General features: G+C 38.5%; 1 protein-coding gene across 8 annotated transcripts in view; it reads right to left on the bottom strand.

Moving 5' to 3' along the window:
- The window catches only part of magi1b (membrane associated guanylate kinase, WW and PDZ domain containing 1b), a 130,702-nt gene that overhangs the window by 73,745 nt on the left and 31,085 nt on the right, over nucleotides 1-25,872 (bottom strand). For all 8 annotated transcript variants that reach the window (XM_077530954.1, XM_077530955.1, XM_077530952.1 and 5 more), the window contains one exon: nucleotides 3,638-3,754. In XM_077530954.1, the coding sequence (XP_077387080.1) occupies nucleotides 3,638-3,754 (117 nt within the window). The remainder of the gene's footprint in view (nucleotides 1-3,637; nucleotides 3,755-25,872) is intronic.

Here is a 25,872-nt window from a genome sequence, read left to right as displayed (position 1 = left end):
CTACAAGTTGACATCTGGCAAACGAAAACTAGTTTAAAGAATGCAACCAGCCCAAGGGAGAGTGGGATGACAAGAAGCACTGGTGTCATGAGTTTGGGTCGGGGTCAACAATGAGAGCGAGAGGGAGTGAAGGGTCGGCAAAGATAATGGGTATGCTGAATGTGCGTTTGGGGTGACCACAAGGGATGGTTAGCCATGGATAATGGGGGAGGGTGGGAGAGCAGTGGCTTTTATGTTATGGAAACAATTGTGCAGAATAACTTGTAGCAGCTATCAGTTACCTACTTTGCCTCCTTTTAAACTTCATAGCATGTAAGTTGTCACTACGCTTTTCTTTAAATATATTTTTTTCTGTTTTAAACTATCACCCATAGTTGTTAAATTGATTTGTGTTTAATTTTAACTCTTTGACTGCCAAACGTTATCCAAAAAACACCCTCGACAGTGCCAGCCGATTTCAAGCATTTTAACTCACCTTTCAAGGCAAACACAATATTGTGTGCCATGACTATGTAAACATGGTGGGTACCACATAAAGGATCGCAATTCATTCTTTCATTCGAAAAAAAAAAAGTATCCACCTTATTCCCTTCTTTAGCTCTTACCAGCCATTTTAGAAAATTTCAAAATTTTCAATACCCACGTGATATTACGTTCAATAATTATATATAAGCTGAATCTACCAAATGACGGAATAGAATACTTTTTGCCCCGTCCCGTTCTTTTCTAATTGACAGTAGAAAAATGTAGGTTTGCCAAAATACAGCCATTTCTCCCATGGACTCTGAAACTGTGTTTCTTTCCTCTAAAATGGGGCAATGATGTCATCTACCAGTGGTTAGGCATCAATAAAGTTGTTTCCAAGTTTGACATTTACAATGAAGCATAATCAGATTCTTCCCATCTATCCCCACTCTGAAAAATTACAATTGACAAGTATACTTGTCACCGGGAGAGGATGAGTTAGTAATCCCTATTTGAAAATAGGTCTTTTGAGTGATATCATATTGAGCGAAAAATGAAAGGAATCGGAGAAACCAAGCTTTATGTGAAGATACACTGTCTGCACAACAGTGACTTTTACACAAATATTTTTTGTTTAGTGAAACTCTGTGAATTAGATTTAATGTGACAAAGGCTTTGATCATTCATCCTTGAAAACGTTCGATTTCTTAAGATCCACCATGTTTCTTGTAATTTGATACATATTATGAGCCCATTAAAAAAGAGATACATTTGCTGGCGTCTTCTGGCCAGGTTAGTGAGCGTTTTCTTAATTTTCTCACGCCATTCACAGAAGGATCTCTGCACAAGACGTAGCACGGCCCATTGAGGAAAAAAAACGTAGTCAACGTCAATTAACGTTTCTGGAGGCATTCATCGTGATTTCAGCATACGTCATTAAAAGTATTTGGTGCTCAAAGAGTTAAACAGTCCAACGACTTGTAATAATTGTACTAAAGTGCGATTTTGGCTATTTTTTTCCCTCCATATTTAAGTATTGCTCAGTTTTCTCAAGTTCCATGGAGATTACATCATTTGATTGTAGTCTTTCCTTTATTGCACGGACGTTATGTGCGAAAAAGAGGTGCACACCTAGTGCAGCCATGTGAGTTATGTTTCACCAAATTATGTTTTCGCCAAAACGTGGTGCATCCAGACTAGTATTCCTAGAAAATGAACAATGTACTTGGGCTGTGCCATATCATCTATCGTGTTATATAGCTTTTGTTGTTAATTTTTTATCGTGTTTGTTTTTTTTGTTTTTGACATGATACAAAATGTCATATTGAGATATTGAAAATACGAAGTTGGGTGCAGCCATGTTAAAGTGACTTATTTAGTCCATTATAGCAATAAAAAGTTAATATTTTTCTATAATTAATTTGATACTTTCATTATTTTTCACGTACAATTAGTACCTTTAAAAACACATTTTGCAACTTGCTGTCGAGTGAAAATGACATCACAAGGGCTCAGGTAACCAATCACAGCTCAGCTGTTTTCTAGGTATGGTCATGTGACATTCACAAGATGAGCTGTGATTGGTTACCTGAGCCCTTGTGATGTCATTTTCAGTCGACAGCAAGTTGCAAAATGTGTTTTTAAAAGGTAGTAATTGTACATGAAAAATAATGAAAATATAAAATTTATTATAGGCAAAATATTAATGTTTGACTGCCAAAAATGGCTAAGTAAGTAAAGTATCCCTTTAAGTGAAGCTGAAGGCATCCTCTGATGTGACACAAAAGTAACAAATTAAGTCACGAAAAAAAAAAAAAAAGCACGGTGTAAATAATGAATGTTGCAGCATATTTTTGCACATCAACAACAACACAAGGAGCCAATTCACGCATAGACCCAACACACATTTTGTTTAGCAAATTAAACAGATAAAAAGTTAAGGGAACACAATCAACAAATCAAAACAATTTCTGTTCTAGTTAAGTAGGTTTGTAAATATGACTGGTGCAAACACAGACCACTTTTATTGCACCCCCAAAAACAGATTTGCTGCTTTTTTGAGGCGGGAAACCTCCACAGATTCATAATGGGGTTTGTCCACCTGTTCATTGTGCACTAATCACCAACAGATGCCCATCTGACATACGTCCACATTGACCTCTCACATCTATTGACAGCAACGCCATCACATTTAAGAGCATAAATGAATAGATGCTTTCATTCTTATTTAGTTTGGCCTTGTATCAAGTATATAATGAATATCTGATTCCACTACAACTTGCAGTAATGCATTTAATAGTGCAAAAGGCTGGAAACATGCAAATGATTTTCAACAAGACAATTGCATGCCAACAAAGCAATATGGCCCAAGGAACATCTTTATGCTTTGGTTGGAACCAACAGCGGGCGTTTTACGAGAGGACCGTAGAACACTCAGTAATTAAACTGGCCATTACAGCAAGACCCCCACCCGCCACCAGCAGTGTCTGCCTGACATATGGCAGAGGAGGTAATGCAGATAAAGTCTCCTAAACAAGCCACCAAAAAACATTTAGTCATTTATGTGTCGGCCTGTGAATAAACTAATCAGAATGCGAGCAGAGCAAATAGTGAAAAATCAATGCTACTCTTTTACTATAAGTTTAACTTTTAAACCAATCATGTTTGTATAATAAATTTTATTTCGGTACCACCAGTTTTCTATTCCCCATGTAATAATTTCCCATTTGAATCGCAGCTAGGACAAGTCATTTCATTTACTGTGTTCCCTCGTTTTCCGCTGGGGTTCGGTTCCAAAAAATACCCGCAATAAATGAAATCCGCGAAGTAGTTAGCTTTATGTTTTACAATTCTTATAAATGTTTTAAGGCTCTAAAATCCCCTACCACACAATTTAGACACTTTTCTCATTGACACATTTACATGTTCTCACATTTCTCTCTTGTTCAAACATTGATAATGTTCAAAACTTCATAAATTTTATAAAATATGCAAAATTGCACTTAAAAAAAAATCCGCGATACAGCGAGACCGCGAAAAGTGAACCGTGATATAGTGAGGGAAGACTGTATCTTGAAGTTGTTCACTGTGAATTCAGGAGTTTGCAGTCAGTGTGGAGAATAAGATGGGAAAAAAAGCAAAAGAGCATGATGTGACGTGTTCACAGACTTACAAGGCACGGCGTGACGGTAGAGGTTGTCTCGGATAATTTGCTGCAGTTCGTGGTCCGGCGAAGATTTCTGGAATCGCTGGCTAAGATAGTGTTTCAGATCCTTGTTCAGCTTATTTCCTGTCATTGTGGGCACAAACAGGAAAACATGTGGTAACGGCATCAAAACAAATCACTGTTAAAGTTTGGGTTTGATTTTGGCTGCTGAATAAAATAAACAGGTTGTGTTTTGGAGTACTAAACATGCATTGTACACTTGCCATTGCCACTTAAACGGAGGCAGCTGGTTGCAGTATCACCCTCCGCAGCTTGCCAGCTAGCCAGAATTCTTACTGCTAGCATTACAGCTAGTACGCGAATCAGTCATCCTACCGATTGACCATCTGGACCACAGAAACACATTAGCCTACTGAATGGTGAGAATGTGCATACGCGCAAGCCTGTTTGCTTCCAAGTGTTTTTGTGTACGCATTACCGTGAATGTCCACATTACTAACCATTTCAAACGTGTGAATGGCAATACAAACAGAATGATGACATGCATAATGGAATGAACATGGAGATGACACACATTTATATAATTTAGCTAATTGTAATGCATCGTCTCCGAAAGGCATATACTGTCAGTGGCTTCAAGGAAATTGCATTGCTGTTGAGGCCATCTTTGGTTTTCCTGGGCAAACAGCTAGTCATAAAGGCCCTGGATTCTGTTTCCATGGAAACTGTGTATGTGCTTGTGTGTTTAATAACATGATTGATATTGTAAGCATAGTACAGGGAAGTGTTATGCACTGGTTGGAAGAGTAGCTGTGGGTTAATGCAACATAATACAGTTGAATCTGCATGTACAGCCTACAGGCATGATTTGACTGACCAGCTTCATGTATTATGTATATTATATGTAAAACTGACTCATACAAATAAGCCTTCACAACCAATTCCATCTCATTCATTCATTCTTTCATTTCCAAATTTTGCCATTTGGAGAGATGGACTCTCAGCCCCACTGCCTCAGCGACTCCTGAGAGGAATCCCTGCTCCTGGCGCCGTCCCATCCAGACAAATCGCAGTGTTGTAATCCTCACCACAGGTCACAGGCAAGCGCTCGGGCCAACAGAGTGCGTAGCACACACGGCAGCATGCTCTTGTAGACACCAGTTACTGGAGAGCGATGGCTATTAAACTACCAATAAAATGCGTGTGTATGGCCCAGACTCAACATGAGTAATCTGTAACATGACAAAATGCTAGATCTCTGAACTGAGAAAGGCACAGAGCACAAAAGAACATTGGTCTTATGAGTACAGTACGTTGGTGCCTTATTCTTTTTAACTACTTTACGCCTACTGAATTGGTACATGTAATACCTTGTAGAGACAACACAATCATACTGTTCGTGACATTGATTCATGTGATACTGGTCATATACTTGTACAGGTATATAGTTTGTTGTGAGCTCAGTGAGTAAAGAATTATCCCCACATATTTTTTCCCCCCTTTGTGATGCCACCATAAATTGGTACCAGTGGAAAAATATCATGGAAACCATTTTTGACAAGTGAAGTGAAGTGAAACCTTGCACACCTCTCACCAAATGTTCATATGTAAATAAGCCACCCGGTCAGCCATTGGGTATGTGCAATACTGTCCAGGCTGCTCAGTATAATATGGAAGTGTATCAAAATACTCCAAAGAGCAGCAGCATTACGTCCTCTGACAGCTGCATCCTAACTTGCTCCACATTCATACCTCTTTAATTAAATAAAAAAATAAATGAAAAAATAAAGTTACAATCTGAGTACACATTTCTTGTTATTCACCTCATTCCTGAGGGCTCATGGAGAAGCGATTATGCGGGTGACTACCAGTAAGAAACTTCCGGTATGAATTTTGCTCTTTGTTACAGCAGATTTCTCTTTTATTTGCCCCCTTTCTCACTCAACCTGAGAACTTGTTGCACTGCTGGCAATTGTACAAACAAGTAGAAGAAGTTGAATCTGTGACTACAAGGCACTCTTTTGAACTTGCATGCTGGACGAGGAGGAGAAAATGTTATGGAAATACAGTTTCCAGCACCTATCTAGAATGAGGATCAAAGAGGAATTAGTCTGAGAATCTTCATTTGAAAAGCCCACATCAACCTTGTACTTATGCTCATTTCATTATGTGGGCAAAGCGCACGGCGCAACACGCACATCAAACTGTGTTTGCGTTGAAACAAACCAAAGATTTGCTGGGTGCCTCATGTCCTCCTAAGCCTTTAAGGCAACTAGTCACTTCATTCAAATGACTGTCAAATATGTTAAGGCCGTAAACCCATTAACTACGACAACAACTACCTTTGTCTGTTTTGGTACAGCAAGAACCTGTTACTACAAAAAAGGTAAAGTACACAAATATATACGTACGCAATATAAAACAACACTCATTTGGCCCCCTTTTTATTTGCCACCTTTTATATACCATATACACCATCAAACATGGGGCCCACATTTGGTAATGTAGAGGTTACACTTATTCACATTAATATCCATGATGGGTGCAGCATGCACAGTAACTGTAAAACGCTTGAAGTATAGATTGAAGTAAGAAGGCAGTAGGACCTGGACCCAGAACCTTTGGCATGCCTTAAAAACCCACCCACCCCCAATTTGCTTTTGTTTGATGATAATTAAATAAGACGTCTTTCAAAAGTTGCACACCTGTTATACATTTTCCATAAGGTTTGGGCAGGGGCCCTATAAGCCATGAGAGAACTAAAAGTAAAAGAGGAGTGGAGTTCGCCACAGAGAACAAAACAGCCAGTCAGGCAAAACATGAGTACATTTTTTGACACAGATTAAATGTGAAAAGTTTTCTACTTCACAGGAATGTCCTATTGCAACTGCCAAGACCCCCTCTTTCTATGCTCCCACACTCACCAAGCCAAGGCCAGACATGGCACCAGCCAGTCCATCATTGTAATTGGCCAGACTTAAGGAAATGAAGGCACCGGCCAAACCATCCACTGGAAGTTGACATATGTATTCACGCCATAGAAGAAGAAGAAGAAGAAAAAAAAAAAGAAAAAAGAAAAAAAAAAGTCTTAACTGAAACTCTATCGTATTTTAAACAGCTTTAATTAAGTGGGTTTTTATTTTATTTTTTTTATTTTTTTTTTTCCTCTGAATGTTAACTACTGTTTTTTGATGCTTATGTGTTCTTTCCTTGTGTAAAGCACATTGAGTTGCCTTGTGTATGAAATGTGCTATACAAATAAACTTGCCTTGCCTTGCCTTGCCTTGCCTATCCGTCGATTGTGGGGATGGTGGAAACCAAGAGTTTGTTTGATTTCTGTGGGTTTTGGACGAGTCAAATTTGTTTTAGTATAGCTACATCTTGAGGTTTTTTGTATGAATGCCCCTAATGTTGGTGAAAAGATCTTCTATTAACCTGACAATAGCCAGATTGCTAATTATGATTCACTCAAGGGAGTTCTTCACAACATCAACCTTATCTGGGACTGCTCCACTGTGATTTGCTCAGGAAAGGCGGGAAATTCTGTACAATATTTCAAGGTGATTGGACAATGCGTTAACTTGTGCACGCCTCCCAAACTCTTATTTTGACCAATGACGTCAACGGATTTGAATGAACGTCTTTACCAGCTAAAAATGCACAAAGTGCCTCTCGCTGTTCTTCAAAAAGGAAACCGAGTAATGCTGCGACAACAGAATTAATTGCAATTAAATTTGTTTCCCCGGGGCTCGGTGCTTTCTGGTTTCGTAACAGCTTCATGTCCCACTCTAGACAACGTCTGATTGGTCCGACCTAAAAAAGGTCTACGGGTTATATGTCACGGAGGAGGCGGGACTTCTGACTTCCGGGTTTTTGCACATCAGCTTTGATTCCGGTTCCGGTTTGCGACCTGTGAGCCGTGTCCCAATACTTGCTCTTCAGACTTTGTGGCCCTCGGTTGCGCGGTCGTCGACTGGTGCGAGTGCGTCTGTCTCGGTTGTCCGAAGCAGTTCAGAGAGCTGAGACGACCTGCGCCAGGGGTGGGGGTGCGAGTGTCGGAACACGGCCAGCAGTGGCCGGAAATGGCGCTGATGTGTGGAAACCTGGAAGTCTGAAGTCCCGTCTTTAACTTGTGTTGGGAATCACAAGACAATCTCAAGACATTTTGAAGCAATATGTGCTGTCCAGAGTCGGAAAGCTAGGTCGCAGTTGCAGGTCATGAGTCTCTTTAAAATTGATAAAGATGTCACTAAGAAGGAACTAGGGCTGGGTATTGCCGCCAACCTCACGATACGATACGTATCGCGATACATATGTATCTCAAATAAGACACTTTTTTTAATTTTTTTTTTAAACAAAATATAAGAAAATTGGTACACTGAGACACGTGCCATGTTAAGTTTATCAATAAATAAATGTTGACATTCTTGTCAGAATTGTCAGATCAAACTTGATGTGACCATATCTAATAACGTCTCTTAAAGGTAAGTCATGGCAAGAAAACAAATTTCAATGATAATTGGATTTCAATCCCTCTCTAATTTGAGTTAGGTTTAGCTATGAGTTATATCAAGTTACAGTATGTCAAGACCAATCAATCACTTAAGTGAAGACTTCAGCCTTGGCTGCAGTTAATCAGATAATCAGGGCTAATCGCCACTTAATTGAGTCAACCAGTGGTGGCTATGTACAGTTAACATTCTGCACGATTCTGATCAGGGCTTAACCATATGCTCTCCTTGTCAGAGAACAGGCGGAAAGACGTCATGTGACCCTTTACAGGGGAAATCTTGGGTCATAGCCACACAAACACCAGTATTTTATTTTGACCAACTGGACTACATAGACATTTTAAAAACTTGGCAAAGATATTACAATTATTCATTTGTTCATAATGTATCAACATCATCTATTAAACTGTTCAGGCTCAGGTACCAGTAATGGATAACAGATGCACAAAGCATGATGATGCATAAAACCACACCCTGTAGGGGTTTCTGAAGAAAGGGCAGTTGGCTGTGCCCTTCCAGATCTCCTACACCAGGCACATGCACCTCCTAAACCCAATTTGCTATTCTGACTAAGCAGCTCCACAAACACGACAGGTAGGCAAGCATGCCTGTATCTGATCTCAACACTACCATATAAGTCCCTCAGATGTGTAGCTTATAGTGCAGGAATGGCTGCGAACTGTATCCATGGCAACAGCTGCCAGATGAGTAAAAACACTGGCGGAGTTTTCAGCCGTCACAGACCATCATAGTCTGCCGCCACCCGCTGGACTAACAAAGCATTACAAAAACAAAAGACAAAGAAGGCACATGACTGAACAGATTTTCGGAAGATGATGTCATCATTGTGAATAAACCTTAATCAGTATCAAAGAATTCCCAACAATTCTGGAATTGTAGAATTTTAATCAGCAATGCGCAGAGCAAGCACCCAATACATCCTGTCTTGGCATTAATATGCGATCGTTTTGTGTTATCAATAAATGAGTGCCCTGCCCAAAACTCCCAGGACTAAACTGGTGTTGTTCTTTAGAGTAGGTTCAAAGACTTTCATCAATATCTGACTGGAGGAAGTGTATTTTTTAAGCTATACTACTGTCAGATGCTTCGGGCGACGTTAGGAAGTGCTTTGTCATGCTGAAGCAGCCACAAGTTGTCATGCCACAACTCTCGCCTTTTCTCCCCAACCGAACGAATCAAATGCCGCAGGATATCTTTGTAGACATGCTGGGTGATTGTCAGGCCTGAATGGAAGGGGAAAAAAAATTGTAGGTTGGGTTTGCAATAAATATTTTTTTGTGACACCAGTCCTAGAACTGACACACCTCGTATACCACACAAATGGCTGTCAATGATGGCCAATTCATAAACACTAACTCGCACATCTATATTGTACCTTTGAGAATCTTGAACATAATCATCAATTTTTTAATATTCTTCCCGATGATTACCTCCAATAGATTTACTAGCGATTATTCAATCAATTGGATTAATTTTAATTTTGCATTAGAGTGTATTACAACCTGCTTTTTTTTCTACAGAAATATGTGAACTCTTACTGTTGAAATTCTGAAATCAGAGGATTTTGACAATTTTTAATTAAAAATGGCTCAAAACGATTACTCGATTATTAAAATAGTCCATTAAAAGCGATACTTGACTCATTGAGCCATTTTCAGCAGTAAAATATATATATATATATATATATATATATATATATATATATATATATATATATATTTTGTCTACAACTTATGTGGTAACTATTATTTTTCATATACAATTAATACCATTAAAAAATAATTTTTCTACATACTGTCGACTGATGACATCACCTGTGCTGAGGAAGTCGGTAATGACCAATCATGGCTCAGTTGGCTGAACAACCCCCCAAAAAAGGTGACCATGATTGGTCGTTACCTACTTCCTTAGCACAGGTGATGTCATCATCAGTCGACAGTAACAGGAAAAAAAAAATTTTTAAAGGTGTTAATTGTTCATGAAAAATAATGAAGTTATCAAATTCATTTTAATCTTAAAATGTGAACTTTTCACTGCTGAAAATGGTTCAATGAGTCAAGTATATTTTAATTTTGACAGCTCTATGTAACCATTCGTATGGTAGTTCTGGAGAAGTTCAGAAAGGCCAAAGAGGTAAGGGAAGCCGCAACATTTTACATTTAGCACCAAAAAAAAATTAAAAAAATCCCACAAAGCACTAAAAGCCAAAGTCAACTATGATTAACCTCCTTGATGCAAACTTGCTGTGAGCACCGGCTAATGATGTGATTGTGGGACTGACGTTGGAAGCCAGTACTTCGAAGGTTAATTGTGGCTCCATTGGGGGCTCTCCTCATTGACAGACAGTATTTCAACGCCAACATATTAGTCTCATGTGACAAGCCATCTGATTGGCTGCTAGATTTAATGCAGGCCTGCAGCCAATAACCTAATTTAGCACTTTTACACAGAGAAAGACTTAATAACCACATGTCATGCGAGAAGATGGATCAATACCAAACGTGTCACAAATGTGCAATCACAAATTATACATCAAATTATGTGGGAGGGACTGTTAATGGTTTATGTGACAAAAGGAAACGGTTTGGTAGGCAGGGAAAATGTGATTATGAAAAGAAATACATTGGAGAAAAGTGTCATGATATCTGGGCACCCATTGAAATATTTGTGATTGGCTGGCGACAAGTCATGGGTGCACCCCAGCACCCTCCCCACCCTGCTCCAGCTCATCGGGGGGCCCTCGTGAGGATAAATGGGTGGATGCAAGCTGTGGAAGTGGTTCATTAACACTGCCACCAGGAGGTGTCATATCACACAGCATGTAGAGCAGTGGACAGTGTGGCCCTGCTTTAACGGTTTACTGGTGAATTTGCTCATACCATTGCTTGTGCAGTCGATTACATTCGAGGAGAGTGGAGTAAGAGCACCCTTCAGAAAAAAAATGTCAATTTTCTTTAAAAATGGAAATAATTTGAACAGCAACATATGTACACAAGATGTATGTCCAAGGAAACACATCTGGAGGGCAATTAAATCGCGCTAGACGACAACGTTGCTGTTTCAAAACAAAGCGCAAAATCTTGTAAAGGGGCGTTTTAGTCCTCAGCCTGTAAAAGATGAACCCCCTTCACACACCTGCACTACTCCATAGGTCATCATTTGGGTGATCTTGCACCAAATAGGAGGAAGGCATCTTCCCAACCAGTCATATATATATATATATATATATATATATATATATATATATATATATATATATTGCCCTGCGATTGGCTGGCAACCAGTCCAGGGTGTCCCCTGCCTACTGCCCAGAGCCAGCTGAGATAGGCGCCAGCAGCCCCCGCGACCCTTGTGAGGAATAAGCGGTCAAGAAAATGGATGGATGGATATATATATATATATATTTTTTTTTTTTTTTTTTTTTTCCCCCCAGGGAGCCAGGGGGCAGATTTTTCGCTCTCTCTAATATCTTCACTGCAGATTTTTAGTTATTTACTACCTAATTTTTTCATCTCATACTCTATGGCCCTGTTTACATGTAGTTTTGCTGGAGGTATTTTTCTATGGTTTGCTGTATGTGGGATTTTTTTATTTATTTATCTATTTTTTTAAATTAGAAACAAAGGTTTCCAAAATCTCTGGCCAAAGTGGAGTTTTGCGTATTTCTCTGGATCTAAGTTTGCGTGTGACGTAAACGGAGTTTGACGTCATTGCCCTACACCCAACACTCACACATACCTCAAATTGTGTTAAAAAAAAAAAAAAAGAAAAAAAAAAAAGAAAAAAAAAAAAAGAAAAAAAAAAAAGAAAAAAAAAAAAAGAAAAAAAAAAAAGATAAGTGACGCTTTTTTTTGTAATTTTGTATTTACCTTTGTTTTCCTCCATGCTCCATTTGTTGTGCTCACTTCACTGACTGTTTACATGCATTTTTTTTATTTTTTTATTTTTTTTTTTTTAAAGTCAATTAGCATTTGGCTAACTACTGCCACCTAGAGGCTTGGTATGCATCTAAACGAGCTTAAAAACAAACTTCGATCTTAAAAATGCACACAGTTTTTGTGTGTGTTGATGTGAATGTGCCTTTTTTTAAAAATGAGGCATTATGGACATTTTTTCTAGATGTGGAGGGAAGAAATATTCCATTTTAAAAATACTGTGCTACGTGCGTACAAGGTCTAAGTTATCTTATGACTTCATTGACCAACTGTCACAAGTAGTAGGTAGAAACAAAAAAAAAAATACTTAAAATAATTCAAAACATGGAACATGTTATGGTCATGCAGGTACATTCTCAATAATATTTGAAATGGGAAATTAGCTAGGATGTTGATGATGAGATCCCATGGTTTAAAATGTTGCACCACTATTTTTTCTTGTTTAAAATTGAGTTCTAGGCAGCCAAATCGTACTGCTGAGTCCAAGCTTCTCATCCTCCACTTCTTGCCTCTTCTATGTTTATGTAATCCCCTGCTAATGACCCCAAAACTCATTTCTTTTTCTCAGCAGCACCCTTTGAACCGCAACTATCCACCTCTCGTCATCATGCTGCACATATCCACCTCTCATGCCATCAAAGGGCACAACTGACCCACTTTTCAATCGTCCGTCGCCGTCACACTGCTGACTCAAGACTGGCTCAAGCTGTTGTGTGAAGCACAAATACACACACAGAGCCTTGTTCATGCGCTTGAGTACATTTGGCAACACATGCATACAAAAGGGACTCAACTCTCCACATCTGTTCGCTGATCTAATTTTAGAAAGAGGATGGGAACACAAACGCATACACACATGAATAAGCATAAATGGGGATTAAAGGAAGGAAAACATTAAATAAATAAAAAAAAAGTGCACCATTTCCTTGTACACTGCATCAAAAGCTGGACCCCTCAATTGTGCCTTTACCTTTATATCGTATTTGCAGCTATTAACACTCCCGTCTTTCACCTGAGAGAATAAGAAAAAACTAGGAACATGAACATAAAAGCAGCCATTAATTTCCACACAAAGCTGTATGTTAGTGTTGTGGGCTAATGTGGAAGCAGTCACTGCTGATTACATCCACAGTCCTTTCTGGGTCAGCATCAGGCAACACTCATCCAGTGCTGCATCCCTTCACAGCCGACTCCAGGCCAGACATGGAGGCACACGCGCACGCACACATGCACACACAACAATTATTAACTTATGACCAAGAGGGGCCGGCAGCTAGTGATGGTAGTATCAAAATACATCCTGACTAAAACATTCAGTCTCTACTCTCTAATATAACATTGTCTCCCCCCTTGTCTCCCGATATATTATCGATACGCCTGTATCTATCACGATATTTGTAGTTAATATACACGCCTACGCAACTATCGCAATATTTGTTGTTAATATACAGCCACTATAATGGCTCCATTGTCCATTGCTTATTGAGCAATGACTTGGCGGGCCACTAGGGGGATCGCCTCATAAGAGTGGTGGTGAAATGGATGGAGGTCTTCAGGAGAAGAAGACTCATTAGCTTACTTTTACTTGTGTTTATCGGTCCAGCAACTGACTCAGTTTTGCATACGTTTCAATAAAAAGTGTATTATATCTTCAATTTTAACATTTTAAAACATGTTTCGACTTTTTGAAGCATGACAATTTCTGAGGAATATTAACATTGATTTAATTGGATTTAATATGCAAGTAATTTTATTTATTTACTTTTGCAATGTGACAAAAAAAATTGTCATAATGAACAATTGACTATGCAACTGACTGACATGTTGCATGAAATACCGGTTTTAATATTGCGTTTCATTGATGGTCCATAAAAACGATTTTCTCATTGAAAAAACATCACTTTATGTCTTGAGTAGTTTTATCGTAGTTTTACCTGACCAATATATCGATAATCGCGGTATCGCCGTTATCGTGAGCCTTGTATCGCATGTGAGGTACCCACAAGTTCCCACCACTAATCGTGACATTCATATCGTGATATCGTATTGTGATGTCTGGATATGGTTCCATCCCTACTGCCAACATGGATTCTGTTGCACCAGGTTGCCCCCAAGGACCACATAAGCATACTTGAGCAAATTTACTTGCAATTTGCACATTTGTTATTTCAAAAGTGTGTATCAAATGGGTAGCCCTTCGCATTAATCAGTACCCAAGCTCTCTCGTTTCAATAATGTTGGTGCATTCATGCAAAGTGCCCTCAGAAAAGGTCCATTCTATGCTCTTAGGCATTACAATAAAAATTGTACAAAATGTGATAATGAAAATGCATATAATTTCACAGAAAATTACACTACACACAAAGTTGTGTGTTAAGAGACTACTACAGTAACAAAAATCCAACTGACATGCACTTATTTGTATGGGGAACAAAAAGGTAAAGCTCAGCAAAACATAGGAAGAACTTGTGGGGTCTGTAAAGCTCAGCAAGTGTGTACTAAAATGAGCTGTTGGGCTGACGCAGATGAAACACTGTCGAAGAAGCTTGATAGTTTCTTTAAAAAAAAAAAAAAAAAACCTGTTGGAGCTCACCCAGGCAGATGCCGCCAGTCCTTACTGAGTCTTAATCCCTCAGAGAGGCCTCACTCCACCACATGCTGACGACACAGTGACAGAGAGACATACCCCTTTTTTGTCACATTTTAAATAAAAATTTCCTCACCATCTCGTGAGAATATGATTTAGATAAGACAAAACTGGTCCAGCATTATCAGGTTTCACAACATGGAATGTATACTATTAGTTATGATGACCTTTTTTTCTAAATTAGTGAAATAATTAAATTATGTTATTGTAGAGATTACATAGATTAAAAAAAAAAAAAAAATCAGAAAAATCTAATCTATTCCTGCCAATCAGAAGAGGAAATTAATGATAAGGACGATACCACTTTTTTTTCCCAGACCGATACCAGTATGAGTAGTAGTACTGAACTCGAGTAGTCAACAACACCAATACCACATCTTGATACCACTAGTAAAAATGACATATTTAAAAAAAAAAAAAAAAAGACCTATATATTCAAATGTAACATTTTCCCTTAATGTTGCATGAAATTAACGGCAAGGTTCTATTCTTCAAATTTCTAGTTCATGATTTTAAAATAACAACAATAGGGTGGCCGATATTGGTATTGGCCGCCGTCGCAACTACAGATACTTTGAAATAAGGCCTGGTATCCGCCCAATAATGACACCTGGCATTTGTACTCACACATTACTAATAACACAACTGTATTAAATAGTCATTGTTAAAGTCCGTTTAGATAAATGTATCCTTTTTAGGCCTAGTAAATAGGAAAAGAACGATTATCAATATTAAGCATTTTGATGTATAGAAGCCTTTCTAATAATAACAATAATAATAATAATAATAATAATAATAATAATAATAATAATAAATAAAATAATAAATAAAATTTACAAAAATCTTATGGCTGATAAATAAATCCATTTAAAACTTAACTTAAACAATTTAAATTTTCCATCAACTTTCAAAGAGATTATTTGATTCTGGGAACTGCATATTTTATTAGAAATTTTTATTGTCTAAGATAGTAATAGTATTGTTAATAACAATAATAATAATAATAAAATAATAATAATAATAAATAATTCAATGTTTTGCGAATCTGAAAAGTTGTTCAATAATCATAGTTCATGATATTTCAACAAAGTTAGAGTTTTGGTTTATGTTTTCTAAAATTTTGATGCCAATATTTTCCCTTTTAATGGCTCCAAATAATCAGTATTGGTATCGGCCCTGTGGGAAACAAAACAAAACAAAACAAAACATACTGGTCTATCTCGAGTAGTAAAAGGTCAATACTAGTTTGAAAACGGGACATATACAGAGGCAGTAGTCACTTTTAGTTCCAAAATTCTTTCATTGATCTTAAAAACAAAATTATTAAGACCTAATTATTAGCTGGACAGACAAACATGCAGATTAAAAAGGGCTTTACATAACTGACTGAACCACTGCTGCATCATCCAGTCACATCCTTTGTGTGCAAGATTTTGCGCGGTGGTTTCACGTGGTCTTATGGCATTTTAGTCTGAAATGAGTCTCGAGTTCCTTGTCATGCTCCCAAACTTTAGTCACTTAATCACAAACCACAACACTTCCACTTGTGAGCCTGCCACAACCACAGTGTTTGGGAGCCTGACAAATCACGAAAAGTCTTGTGTCCAATCTAAAAAAGGACAAACAAGCCTGTTATTCAATTGAGCAAACATGACCATGCACTCCCAAGAAGAGAAATGTAATGAGAGAAAAAAAATAATGGTAGTTCAAGGATGACAACGTTTTAAGATTTTTGTAGTAGAATGCAATGTGCATCCTATGTTTTTTTAAACGATTATCCACTATAGGGATTGTGACAAGTGGCGGAGCATATTCCTAGCAGACTACAGTTGCCACTCAATTACACAGCGATCATGATGAGCACACTGAGCTAGAAATAAATCAACATTTCAAACCACAGTGACACCTATTGCCTAATCAGATTTGAAGGAGGGAAATTGAAATAGAAAGTAAATGAATGGTGACAATGACAAGAGAAAAATGTTTGGAGTTGAATAATGTGGGCAATGGATTAAAAAAAAAAAGGAAGAATTGTAAAAGAGGGAGCAAGGTAGAGTGGGCTTGGGCTGATGCCAGGATAGGGGGTGTAGCGCAGATGTGCCACAACTGCTGTACCTGAGGGGGAATGTGCTTAGTGGACAGAAACTATACACATGAAAAATGACACACAAAAAAAAGTTTTCCATCATGCAACACACTTTAATTCAGCTTGTCATGGTCTGGTTTGTGTGAGCATGTGAACCCTGTTTCCTCTATAAGTCTGTAAACCTGATGGCAATAGTTACGTCAGCTCCATATGGTAAGAAGCACCAATGTGACTGGAAAAACAAGTCAACAATGGAGGGTATTCAAGCTTTCTTTGCATGTGGCTGAAAGCATACAGCAGTGAACCTCATTTATCACGGTGGAGACGTTCCAATTCCATCTGCAATAGTTCCCTCTCATGTGCCTTAAACTGAAAACACACCACTAAACTTACTAAGCCACAGTTTTTAAGTAGTCCCTATAGCAGAGGTGTGGACTCGAGTCAAGTCACATGACTCGAGTCATGAATTTGACGACTTTAGACTCGACATAACGTTAAAAGACTTGCAACTTGACTTGGACTTGAACAACTATGACTTGAGACTTTTGTGGACTTGAGCACTTGAAAAGATTTGCTGCTTCTACCTAAACAAAAAGATTAAAATGTATGTAAACGATTAAGTTCTGTCGGTGTGCGCGTGTGTGTGTACGTGTGCGAGCTGTGCTGACCTGACAACACAGCGCATCTATTCAGACATGTCAGGGAAGCCGCAAACACGGCGCCTACGCTAAGGCAAACTTCAAAATAAAGCTGACCAAATAATACATTGACACCAACGCAACAGCTTTGATGAATTTTACTTTGAAGTCTGTCTCCATGGTGGCGTGAATGCAAGCTTGACTACTTCCTTTTGACATTTTGGCTTGCATTATCAAAGTTTTTATTGAAATTACATATTTTCGACCACCATTATCATAATGCCACCCCGAAAGTATATTAAATATCTAATTTAGGACGCGAAGAAACCGCTAGTTAATTACGCCGTCATTGTATGATACGGTACAAGTCTCCAGTGTTCGTGGCTAGTAGCTAGCTGTTAGCGTTAGCATCGGGTGCCTGGCTGGCATAGTGACAGCTGTTCCTTGGCTCGCTTGTTTTTCGTATTGTTTTCACTATTGTGGATTTAGGCTACTTTGTAATCCACTTTCCCTATTTAAACGAAGGGAATGTGCCTTAAATTGCGCTTAGATTTATTTTTCATTATTAAAAATAAATAAATAGAAGTTTGCCTTCATTTATAATTCATTTATGAAACAATAGCTTTAAAAAAACAAAAAAACAAAACCAAAACTAGAAACCAAAACTTCAAGTGCATTACAAGTACAATAGAACGTAAGATACCTTGTTATTTTATACATGGACGTGTATAAAATAACTATGTATCTTACCTTATCTTGCACTTAAAGTTGTATTCCTAAATCCTAACGGTCATGTTAGACATTTTGAGTTTATATATTAAAAAAATAAAAAATAAATAAATAATAATAATAATAATGATAATAATAATAAAATGGGCAAAAACGGTTTATAACAATAAATTAAAACAAAGTTCTATTTACCCATTTTTTTTATTTTGTATTTTTTTTAAACAATCCGATCCATGTGACCCGTTGCACCACTAGTTGTTTGGGTACAAAAAACTATGTGGTGGTCAACAAAAAAATGAATTGCAGTCTGTCCAAGACTGGATCACTGACGGTGAGGCAACAACTTCAGACTTCGTTCAACATCTGAAGTTGCTGAAAGAACGGTAAGTAAGCTAATGTCAGTTGTTTATCGTCTGAATATCGTTGCTTGCTGTGTAGTTAATGAGACTGTAATCTCACTGGTAATACATTGCAAACACAGCAATCTTATGCACCACTCTGGGTTCACTCCCTGACTCCTACCTTGATGGTCACCCGAAGTAATATAATCTACGATGTTGTTAAAAAGACTTGAAAGGACTTGAAACTCAAAGTGTAGGACTTGTGACTTGCTTGAGAATTGTCAGTCTTGACAGTCTTGACTCGGGACTTGAGGACAAAGACTTGAGACTTACTTGTGACTTGCAAAACAATGACCTACTCCCACCTCTGCCTTATAGCGCCTTACTGTTACTTGCACAAACCTCGGAATAAGTGGTACAGCATGCGTGTTTCAAGCTGTATATTTGTAACTCCCGGTTGAAATTCACTCTAAAAATACAAATTTGACATTGTACACCAGAATATTCCACTTTATCTTGTCATTTTATGTAACAAAAAGTTCAAAAGTTAATGTGAAACGCCACAGAGGACCTAACGGAAAATAGTATAGATGGTACAGTAATTATAAACCTAAACGACTACCACACAGCATACAACACCACTCATTGGCATGCTGTACATTATTGCGCCTTTAAATTCAGATTTGTATTGTATACAGTAAATAAAAAATAAAATAAAATAAAATAAAAACTAAAAAATTGCTTCAAAATCCGCTAAGTATGTAGCAGGGGTATGTACGATCAACAGCAATCTTGTGAGAGAGCACTAACTCGGAAAAGTTCCAAGTCAAAGTGACCGCATGGTGTCTTGCACTGCACTTATGGTAGCAAAATTCAAAATATCTGAAATGTGCTGTGGAAGGATCACTACCAAAACAAATGCACTGACAACACTTACCACAACAAGGTAAATGAAGTATAAATGTAGAACTACATTCGTAGGTGCTAGCATTCTATGTTTATTTATTTATGGATTTAAAAAAAAAAAAAAAAAAAAAAAGATCTTACCCCAAGAAAAGTGGGGACATATAAAAATTAGAGTTAATACAACACTATCTACAGGCACTTTTAGGAGCCTTATGCATTACTTTCAGATGAGAAGGTAGTAAAGAGACATATCCATGAGTTGAATAAGATGAAAACTGTCTCATTCTTTAGATGGCTTCCCTCTGTGAGATTTATCATGCTGCCATTTCAAGTTAGCTACATTTACGGGCCTTTTGTGAGCTGTGAAGGCTGAATCTTCATCCTAACTTGGATATTTGGGAGATCAGAGGAATGGGAAACATAAATGTCACTTGCAATGACACCGTTAGCTTAGTTGGGGAAGTGCTTGTGGTTCAAGGGATTGTGTGTGGTTAAACCGGGTTTAAAATTGGCAAAACAAAACCAAAAAAACTGATTTACCTTCACCTTAATATCTTTGTACAGTGTGTACGTCTGCTGAAAATTGTATTCTACTATTATCAGGCACCAAAAAGACAAAAAGCCTCCCATTTTACAAATATTACGACACACCAAGCTAAATGGACAGCAGCGCCAAACAATCTCGCTTGCTGACTGATTCCCTCGTCTCTTCTGTCAATAATTTGTAGAATAACAAGAATTCAATTTGCTGTAAAGCAATAATCTCTTGTAGTGTGGAAATGAATACTGTACATATTTATCATACGAGACATCTTATAAAATCAGAGGAGGAACTCTTTGTCTTACCTGGCAGCATGATAAGTCATTCCAAGAATCAGGACCATGAAAGTGGGAAAAGAAACATACTGTTAGAATAACTGACCAGTATTGGTTGAGTTTATCAGAAAAAGGCACATTGTAGAATACTGTGTAGGCAACATGCACTTACAGGATAAGGGTTTTCATTTTTAAATGTGTAATTGCAAAAATTTGTTAAATATTAGGCGGCACGAGTGGTTAGCACGTCCACCTCCCAGTTCTGAGGACTCCGGTTCGAGTTCAGGCTCCGGCCTTCCTGGGTGGAGTTTGCATGTTCTCCCTGTGCTCGCGTGGGTCTTCTCCGGGTACTCCGGTCTCCTCCCACATTCCAAAGACACGCATGGCAGGTTAATTGGGCGCTCCGAATTGTCCCTAGGTGTGCTTGTGAGCGTGGATGGTTGTTTTGTCTCTGTGTGCCCTGCGATTGGCTGGCAACCAGTCCAGGGTGTCCCCTGCCTACTGCCCAGAGCCAGCTGAGATAGGCGCCAGCAACCCCCGCGACCCTTGTGAGGAATAAGCGGTCAAGAAAATGGATGGATGGATAGTTAAATATTAAATTGGTTTCAAATGTGTGTTTTGGACTACAAAAACAGTTGTCATGTAATCAACTGGGGGGTTGGGACAGGACAACATCACCAATAACTAAAATCATTTAAAAAAAAAAAAAAAAAAAAAGGAAATCATAATTAGCCCATGTTTTGAGTGAGTATTTCACAACTCGGGTTGTGAGGTTTGAATTTGACCACAGTGGTATATAGTTATGTGCTATCTAAAGACAAATTGCTAATTTGCAAATTGCTAACATTATGCAAAGAATCACCCAGTTAAATGTTAACCACATTCACCATCTTGGTGAAGTTAAGATCACAGCCTACTCACAATAGCGTATTTGCACAAATTGCAAAGTGCATCTGGGACTGATTAGAGTGTACAGTACATTAACAGATAAAGTTAATGGCAAGTCATTAAAATGTTTTGACTTTTATTTTACCTAATAATGTGGTCCAAGGAGTCAGATCACAGACATTACTATAATAGGGATTTTTGTTTTTTTTGTAAACTTTGGCCGTGTGCGTATAAGTGGCACTCGTATTAGGCCGGTTCGACAGCTTGGGCCCAAGACTGCACAGCAGGTTGGTTTGACGATACTTTAGCAGTGGAACACAGAAAGTGAATGTGAAACTCTCCTACTATGTTACTGCTCGCATGGTAAGTTCAAAGTTATATTGACAGAAACCTTCCCAAGAAACGATCAAAATAATTGTAATGAAAGACAGATGCTCAGTAGCCAATCCAGGATCAATACACCAGACATTCTGTGTCCACCACTCTGACTGATGTGCTGACTGGATCTAATCACATTCACATATATTGACTCAAACTGCTTGGGTCTCTTTCAGCTTTAGTAGACACCAAAGAAAAGAACACATTCAGCAAAAAAAAAAAAAGCCAAGGCGCACAAAAAGTGATAGGGCAAGTCACAAATGGAGAAGACATACCCACGACACTCACAAGACAAAGCATTAGGTAAAAAATCTGTCCATCATAACTGGTCATATTTACTGTTGGAGAGGCAAAAATGTCATTACAGTCCACTAGATATATTCGAAGAAGTCATTGGTAAATTAAAATAATGGGTTCTGCACTACATACAGTAAAACAGTCAAATGTCATTGCAACATGCAATGGTAAGTTGGAAAATGTCACAGATGAAAATGTGGGTCAGAGTGGAAACGGACTTGTTTTAATTCTTTAGTGAGAGCTTATGGTGTTAATGTTAGCGCACTCTGGCAAAGTCCTGGGACCAGTCAGAAGCCATAGCATTAACTTCAGCAACATTCAGCCCAAAGACCTAAAGCTAACACTACATGGAGAGGTTGCTGTGGCTTACGGGGTGTTTACCTTGGAAGCTGGCGCGGTAGAAAGAGAGGTGTAACAAAGCCACACTCTCAGCTTCTAAAAGAGGAAGATAAACATCAAGCCTCACCAACACAGCCGCCACATGTAAGGCCTTGATGCAAACACGCAGCCACCGTTGGAAAGCTGCTGTCTGGAAGCGATGATAAATGATGTCATGCAGAGAGTGAGGAAATGTGACAAGTAAAATACAGCCACAGTCACTATAAAGACAAACATTATATATATAGTACTATATTATCCATCCATGCACTATCCAAACCGCTTTTCCTCATGAGGGTCATTATCATTACTGTATCATATCATATAGGAATATTAAGGGACAAGGGGAGGAACGAGCTGAGAGAACACCGGGACGATCTGAGTCACAGAGGGTGTGAGGAAAGGATGTTAGGAAAAAAGGAAGTGGGTGGAACAGGGATGAGAGGGGAGTTTGTGTTTCCAATATTTCATACTAGCCTCCATCCGGTGTACCCACCCATATTGACAGATTTTAGATGATGACTGGAAAATATCTGAATCTTATAATATTCTCATTTTAAAGTTAGGTCAAAGAGATGATACACCTCGACAGATTGCTGTCAAAATCAGGGAGGCTCTTTTAAAACAAAATTCAATGTCAATTTATATGCAAATGACTTTCAATCAGTATTTGCCGCTTGAGTGCAGTGAGGTGTGTCTAACCCCCCAATCCACCAGAGGACTTTTATATATAGGAGACGGGCAGGATTACGTCTAGTCTAGCAGTTGTCTACTCCAACGGTTCCCAAACTTTTGTGTCTTGTCTATCACTGAACTTTTTTTTGTCATACCATATACCCCTCACTAATACGTGTTGATGAATCTCCAAAAGTAGAACATAACTCATTATTAAATGAAAATCCTTTTATTTGGCCTCCAAAATGTGAATATTCTCTTATTTTTTCCCCCCAAAACAATAATCACATTACACTAAACTCAGGCTGCGTTCAGACTGCCAGCCAAAAGTAAAAAAATTTAGCCCAGCCTGATTGAAGCTCGATGGCTTTTTTGTAGTTCAAACAGTCACAAACCACTTGAAATCCCAAAAGAACACACTTAACACGTTTGCGTCATAATCAATATTGCTCAATAAGTTTAAATTGGCAGTTAATGCGTTGCTTGCGCAGGAACAGCAGCCTCATTAAAGTTGCGCTCATGCACGTGTGGGGAAGACGTCGCGGGGGGGAGCCGAGGAGATGCGGGTGCCTTTGCAGATGGCACTGTATGTAAAAAAATTTAAAAAATAAATAAATAAATAAAGCAGCGTCTTTGAAGTTAATTGCCTTCAATTAGTGCACATGCAGGAGGAGCGTGGGGAGTCGAGCAGGAGCGAGACATGAGTGCCTTAGTTTCCATTATACTTAGTTTTCAAAAAAGAAAAAAAGTGTACATGTGAAGTCCTTTTTAAAAATTTAAAAAAGGCTTCATATGACTGTTACAATGAAAATGCAATAAATTAATGTAAAATATTGGGATACGCATCACCTTGAAGACCACGTATTGGGACACATATGTATCGCGATACGCATCATATCCCCTGTATTGTGATACGTATCAAATCGTGAGGTTGTTGGTAATAACCAGCCCTATTAGCGAGGTTTTAATAAAGGGCACATTTTGTAGCAAGCTACGCTAAACTAAGTTAGCTAGAGAAACTTTAACTCACATGAGCCATGCTTAACTTAATCATGCACATTGCACAATGAATTTAGCGGAAAGTAGTGATGGGCTGTACTGTGACGAGGCTTTAGTCTACTCACAGCAAGTTTACCCAAAGCATCAACGTGAGCTGCACTTTGTAAGAGGCATTAAATAGGCTCCTACACAAGCATGATTTGCATAATGAATACGGCAGTGAGTATAGCTTTTTTTTTAACTCGCAAGGGATGGATGGGTGGCTATCACATTAGCTCGGGCTTCCTCACTCCTGATCCTCGAGGGCCGAAGTCCTGCAGGTATTAGATGTTTCCGTCCTCCAGCACAGCTGATTCTAAAGATCAGGATCGTTATCAAGCTTCTGCAGAGCTTGCTGATGAGCTGATGATATGAATCAGCTGTGTTGGAGGACGGAAACATCTAACACCTGCAGGACTCCACTCCAGCTCTGAAGGATCAGGAGTTAGGATGCATGCATTAATTATTTTATTGCATTAGCTAATAAGTTTAAAAAATAAAATACATAAAAAACTACCCTTTACCCATGATAGCATGGCCGACCGGCTCGTAGTCACGCGCGTACGTTTTTGTGTTCCCTTTTTCAAGCACCCCAAGCTTAGCTTAGCAGTCGTGACAAAACTTTTTTTTTTCCTTTTTGAGCACATTTACACATAAGACAACTGTAAGTTAATCCCCCCCCCCCAATCTTAATGTTTTAGTGAACCACAAGCATGGACCTCTTTTTACACCGCCCCAAGCTGAAATCATAGGCAGCAAGAGTTTAAGAATTCAGAGAATTCCAATGAGAAATGTAGAAATACATATATAGACACTATAGGAGTGAATAAACCTTTCATTTCAGGGTTGGAAGTAGTGCAAAAAGGTGCAGATGTGCTTGGATGGTGTCTCTCTGCAGATTTCATTTGTGCATGCATGCATGATCAAGTGTGCATTCCAGACAACTGAGGACAGAAGCACTCAAAGGCAAGTTGATTCGGAATGACAGAGACGTAAAGAGTAACAGTCGTGCACAGTTAGACCACATTACAACAATTAGTTAGCTGCACCCCCCATCTCCCATAAGACCCCCACCCTTCCTCATTCTCACTCCACCCTGCAGCAAACACAAGGCTGCTGAACTAGAATCTGTTATACAAACAACTGAACCCCTCCCTGAACAACACACGCCAGCTAATGTTGGCTATAATATTTATAAAGTGTGTGTGCATACTGCATACAGTCATAACAAAGCAGTGTAGAAACTGAAGCGTTGATGATGGATGGATTTCTGCATTACATACAAATACAGACAAGAATGTAGCCAATCTTGTGCCAAAACTCAACATGAGTGTGTACATGAGTTAGTACATGGGCCTGAATTCATGTTGGTAGGCTTAGGCTAGTAGGTTAGTGAATTATTTAGTTAGTATGATAACGCAAAAAAAAATGCTCACTGTAGGAGAGATGAGGCACAAGGGCCCAAGAAGAGCTCATTGAGGTTGTGCAGACCAAGAAATTTATTTTCACTTGTTGCTGTTAAAGCTCACTTGCATACGGGCCAAGTGAGGGTAATGACTCATCAGATCTGGCAGATGGAGCTGGGGCAAAATAAGTTTCCACTTCACGAACTCTTGTAATCTTGAATTACCGCCACCTCCAGGTATGGAGTGGTGCTGTAATTTTCATATTTGACTTCTGCAGCTATATGTAAACATTGAAATTAAAATTACATTGTTTTTCAAAAAAAAAAAAAAATGATGGGGTGAGCAAGAATCTAAAGCAACACACTCATCACCACCTTAAGATAATTCTATTTACAGTATATGCAATTGTAATAGTTATTTTTTTGTAGTTTAATTATCGGTAAACAGTCATTTCTAACTTTGTTAAAGTCATCTGTTGTACCCAATTTGTCTCTCTGTCTTTAGCATAATCTTAGTTGTTCATTTTAAAGACCACTCAAAGTCATCAGATT

This window comes from Festucalex cinctus, chromosome 8, assembly GCF_051991245.1.
Source record: "Festucalex cinctus isolate MCC-2025b chromosome 8, RoL_Fcin_1.0, whole genome shotgun sequence".
Taxonomy (NCBI): domain Eukaryota; kingdom Metazoa; phylum Chordata; class Actinopteri; order Syngnathiformes; family Syngnathidae; genus Festucalex; species Festucalex cinctus.
The sequence above is the reverse complement of the archived record's forward strand: the minus strand, read 5'-3'. Positions and strand labels throughout refer to the sequence as shown.